At 38.5% G+C, this 5337-nt stretch overlaps 1 protein-coding gene across 3 annotated transcripts in view; it reads left to right on the forward strand.

The window, feature by feature from the left end:
- The window catches only part of FAM114A2 (family with sequence similarity 114 member A2), a 33746-nt gene extending 31561 nt beyond the window's left edge, over positions 1–2185 (forward strand). For all 3 annotated transcript variants that reach the window (XM_021697270.1, XM_021697271.1, XM_044916888.1), the window contains one exon: positions 869–2185. In XM_021697270.1, coding sequence (XP_021552945.1) covers positions 869–970 — 102 coding nt within the window. In that variant the 3' untranslated portion in view covers positions 971–2185. The remainder of the gene's footprint in view (positions 1–868) is intronic.
- The last annotated feature ends 3152 nt before the right edge of the window (positions 2186–5337 follow it).

Here is a 5337-nt window from a genome sequence, read left to right on the forward strand (position 1 = left end):
TTTGCTGTATGACCCCGGACTAGGCATTACCTTCTTGACAATCTCATAAGAGATTTAACTAGATGATCTCTGAGGTCTCTTTTGGTTGGAAAATTTGGCAGCAAATGTCACATTAAAGTTTAAATAGGAGTACATGCTATTGATAAATCCAAAAAAGGTAAAGTCACTTAATAGGTTTTCCTTATTGCTATTTGGATTTGGTTGTTCTTGATTACATATTTGAAACACTCTTGTCCTTGAAATTACATGTTTTTATCTTAATGTAATGAACTCTCTATTTTTCTTCTGGAAGATCAGAACTTGTTAGATATAAATGAAGTCTGGAAAACTCTGAGCATCGTGATTCCATGATGCTTCTCATAAATATGTCTGTTGTACCAGATAGAAATATATCTATACTTACCATCTTTGAAAGCAGTTTTCCTTGTTCGTATTTGTAGTCCCTGTCTTGTATTCACTAATTGTATTGAGTCCATGGAAGAAGAGCTGTCCTAATGGACTGAAAATCCTATTGATGTAAGATTCATAGCCTTCTAAAGTCCTTTGAGTAATTGACTAAAATGTTGTGACAGAACCTACCCATTTAGTAGAGGAATAAATAAGCTTCAAATGCCGAATTTGAGCAGGATGTCAAAGAACAGCTTCCATTTCTGACGGGCAAGTTGGACAAAAATGCTGATATTCTTTTTTGGTACTGTCATATCTTAAGAGCTAGATCGTTCTTTCCTCTCTAAATTTAACTAACATGCTTTTGTTTGCCAGGCTACAGATTCAGTTAGATTGTACAAGTTAATCTGTTTTTTTGTTTCTTTTAGCATATTTTCTCTTTTAAGTGACTGTGATATTTTCTTTTTTTCAATCTTGACAGGCCTCAAACAGTGCTTCCTATATTCAGGATGCCTTTCAGCTGCTCTTACCTGTGCTGGAGATCTCTCTCATTGAGAATAAAACTGAATTGCCAGAGGCATGAGCCTGCAGGCCCAGGGCCTTCGTTAGAACATTGAAGAACAGAGAAGATTCAACCCAAAACTTGTGACAGCCAAGAAATGCACTCTCTTTTGGGTACGCCTGAAGAAGTGAAGGAGAAAGGATTATTTTAGTATATAAAATTTAGGCAGGAGAGCAGGTTTAAATGAAGTTTGTTGCATTCGCTGCTTGGCTGAATTATTCAGATCTTCACATTGCCCTTCCAAGTTGTTAGAATTATTAAATTATTTGAGAAGAAACTTTTATAGAAAGTTCAAGAATAATAGCTCTAGATAAAGGTTAATGGGATACTCAGGCAAAAATATTGGTCTTTCTTGGACATGATGCAAAACACTGTTTTGTTATGGTTCCATATGATTTTGTAGCCCACTGATATAATCGGTTGTGGGGAAGCAAGAGAGAAACAACTTAATTTAGTATTCTAGAATTCCTGTGCTTGATCTATTGATGCCATGACCTTTCTCCTTTCTGTAATAAAATCTGTGGCTTTAAGGAAACAGTATGTAGAAACTGTAATGATTACCTAAATTCTTTGGACTTGGTTAGAAAGTTTCATGTGCTCTTTCATTCTCAGTGAATATTTGGCATGGAGGAGAAACATCTGAAATGTACTCGAAGCCACATGAATTAACTACAGCAAAGTGCCCTTTGGCTTCAAATTGTTCTCCTACCCTAAGGTGACAAGTTTCAAGTTGTAGTTGAACCCCACTCAACTGGGTTCCAGACCAACAAGTGCAACTTAGAGAAACAGTTTCATGTTGGCAGGTATCCGAGTCTCTCCAGGATGTTTTTCATGCATACCTTAGGTGCAGGATAAATTCTGTAATAGCCAGCTCCAAAGGAGTATTGGAGCTCTTTTAGTGATGGCGTTTTTGTTATTTGAATATTGTTGAAGGGGATTATAGTCCCATAGAAATCATTTATAACAGGCTTTAACCTGAAAGACACAATATGTTTTTCCTTATTCTTTTTTGTTTTGTTTTAATGTATTCCTTAGCATGTTTATAAATATAACTTTTATCCTTTAAATCTTAAGCCTTCTTTTGCTCTCTTCAACAATGTAAGAGGCTAATAAGGTGTTATCTTCCGAAAAGTTGTTTGGTATCCACTCTTTTTAAAAAAAATTCTCCAACTTTGTGGTTGGAGGTAACTTTGTGAGCTCTACCATTCATCTTCTAAAACCTTTAAATAAAATGTAATAATTATATCAATTGATCCTTTCACTTACTTTTCCAAACATAAGCCCCAATATCTTTTTCAGACCAAAGAAATAGCAAAGCAAAGCTCTAACAGTGATCTCAACACTATTTCTATGTAATTGCCTTATTTCGGGGTAGGGGGCAGTTTGTAAGAAGGAGGAAATAAATAGATTTGGGCTAAAAAGGTACCCCATTAGCACTAAAATGCTACTCTGCTTATATTCTAATATGATCAGAAAACTTTTTGAACATTTCTTTTTTAAGATAAATCTCACCCTTCCCAAAGTGAGTAATTCTGAATTTTCAGAGAAAACAGTTGCCTGTGGTTACTAAAGCTGGTGTAGCCAGTCTTGATTTGTTGCCTCAAGCCCAGTTGCTGGGTCTGAACCTGGCTTAGGAGCTGCTCACACTGCCTACCACCTGTTCAGACACTTGTACAATGGTGGTTTTCAGTTTTTACTTTTCAATCTAGAAACATAGCTAAGGTTTTTCTTTCTTTTTTTTTTTTTTTAAGATTTTTTATTATTTGACAGAGAGAGACATAGCGAGAGAGGGAAAACAAGCAGAGGGAGTGGGAGAGGGAGAAGCAGGCTTCCCGCGGAGCGGGGAACTCGATGCAGGGCTTGATCCCAGGATCCTGGGATCATGACCTGAGCTGAAGGCAGACGCTTAACGACTGAGCCACCCAGGAGCCACCAGGTTTTTCTTTCAAAAAGAGGGATATAGATATGGGGGACAGAACAGTGACTCTTTATGCACCTATCCAGATTGCAACCCTGAATATGACCAGTTTTAGATTAGATCTTACAAAAGGCAAATGTGACTCACTGCCTCTTTTTTCTTACTTATCCCCCTCGTCAGCTTCCCCCACCCACCCAAATGTCTTTTAATGGATTTAGGAGACCATCAGTGAAACAGTGATGAAATGACCAATTAATTCCAAGTAACAATTGCCTACCTTTCACCTAAAATATAATGAAAAAGAACGACCGTTCCTTGATTGAGGAGAGAGAAAGATAAGAGCATAAAAATTCGTTGGCAGGTGAGAAGGTAAATTCAGAGGATACTTTGGAACTTATTGGATTATGGCGATGATTTTTGGATGGTGTGTGCTTCATCCTGTTTGGGGTGGGTACAGGATGTAATTTCTTGATGATACCTTGTCTTTTGGTGCTGTTTCTTTTTAAATTTTCTCATGTCTTTTACTGCTATGTCCTAGTATGTGCTACACTACCCCCCTTCCCAATTCACTTAACACCTTATTGGTAAAATGTTCAGTTATTACTGGGGTAAGATGCTTCTCTTTCTACTATTAGGATCTTTAAAGGCTGTGATTAAAAGAGACTTCATTAATTTGGTCTAAAACAATAGAAACATCTACAAACTAATTCTTGTTTATTCTTTATATAATGCCTTGCAGATGTGTTAAGGACAAGCTACTTGCTTTTGATAGGTTTTTTTAAGGCACAGACACCTAAATTCACAGGCTTGTGAAATGTGAATCTGCAATCCATGTAGCTGGCATTCACAGGAGTCTGAAATCAGTGTGATGCACAAATGTGGATTTTTCTAGGCCTATAATCAGGAAACAAGGCCTTGTCAGTCCTACCCCGAGTGAGGACCCTCTCTTCCCTATGTGTTTTTATCTAAAGACCTATTTGAAGGAGAGATGTTTATAAATAGCTATTGATGTCATTATTTGAGAAATAGACATCTTTATTTCTAGATGTATTCTGAGTTTTAAGGGTGGGAATATTCTTCAGGTTGGAAAAACCCAGATTAAAACGGGGGGGCCCTCAGTAAGCGTGGTATTTCACAAATGTCAAAGATTGAAATCTCTTATGTCTTACCAATGTAATGTGATGTTCATTTTCATAAAAGACTTAAAATGAAGCATTTGAGAAATGAAGTTCTAAAAATAACAAACCTTAACTAATGTGTCATCAAGGTCTCTGGCTAATACATGAGGAGAATTTTGAAAACTTGCCCAGTAATATCACTTTCCAGCTGCACTCTGATATTCCACAAGCACAATGACTCATTTCCCCGTTTTACTTGCAGCCCGTGTTACCACTTTCTTGCTTGTGATTACATCGTCTGGCCAAACCCCAAAGTCCCTTCATGTCTAACTGTCACTTCCGCTGTCAACTCTTTAGGAAATTTTTTAACAATTGAAATATTCTCTGAACTCTTTTGTCCTGTAAGCTCATGCTGGTGCCACTGTCTGAGCAATGTCTGCCTTTTAGCTGCAGAGCTCTCCAAGAAAGGAAGTGAGGCAGAGGCTCTGTTGAAATGAATTGTGGCTGAGTTGGATGGACAGGTCTCAAATCTAGTTGTAATTGTTGGGTCAGTTCAGCTTCGCAAATGTTTGCCAAATGAATCCATCAAAACTCTCAAATCACTACTTTCGGTGGCTTGTGTCTTAAGAGACCAGTTTTTGCCATTTATATAAAAGTGCAGAATGATCTATTATTCATCAACTACCAGTAGTTAAAAAGAGGAAACTAACATGTGTGGAGCAGCTTGAGGACCAGGCTCCACAGATCACACTTTTCTTTGTAATCGTCACAGCTGCTGTGCGGGGCTGGGCAGTGGCACCCTAGCGTGTGGGCCTGCAGGATGGAGTAGAAGTTAGGAGCAAAGACAGACTCAGAAATGGACCTCAGCTCCCTCACATTCCAGCCTTGTGATCATGAGCAGGTGACTTAATCCCTTAAACTGCAGTTTTGTCATCTGTGAAATCGATCTCGAACAGCACTTGTATTATAATCCCTGATAGGATTAAATAAAATGATCTGTATGAAGGGCTTAGAAGAGCACCTGCCAAGTGGCAATATGTGCTTGATGCTTACTAGCCGGAAATGGCTCTGAACGTTTTACATGGACTAATTTAATCCTCACAACTCCATGAGAGAGGCACTGTTAGCATGCCCATTTACAGAAGAGAAAACTGAGGCACAGAGGTTAAATAACTTGCCTGGGGTCGCATAGTCAACAAGTGGTAGAGTCAGGATGCAAACCCAGGCAGCGTGGCACCTGAGTTCGGCTTTTAGCTATGACATCACGCCACCGTAACGACTATTAGCTCCTTTGTTACGATGGTTATGAAACAGTCCCAGAGGGCTCAGTGACTTGCCCCACATTTCACAAC

This window comes from Neomonachus schauinslandi, chromosome 7 (assembly GCF_002201575.2).
Source record: "Neomonachus schauinslandi chromosome 7, ASM220157v2, whole genome shotgun sequence".
NCBI classification, from domain to species: domain Eukaryota; kingdom Metazoa; phylum Chordata; class Mammalia; order Carnivora; family Phocidae; genus Neomonachus; species Neomonachus schauinslandi.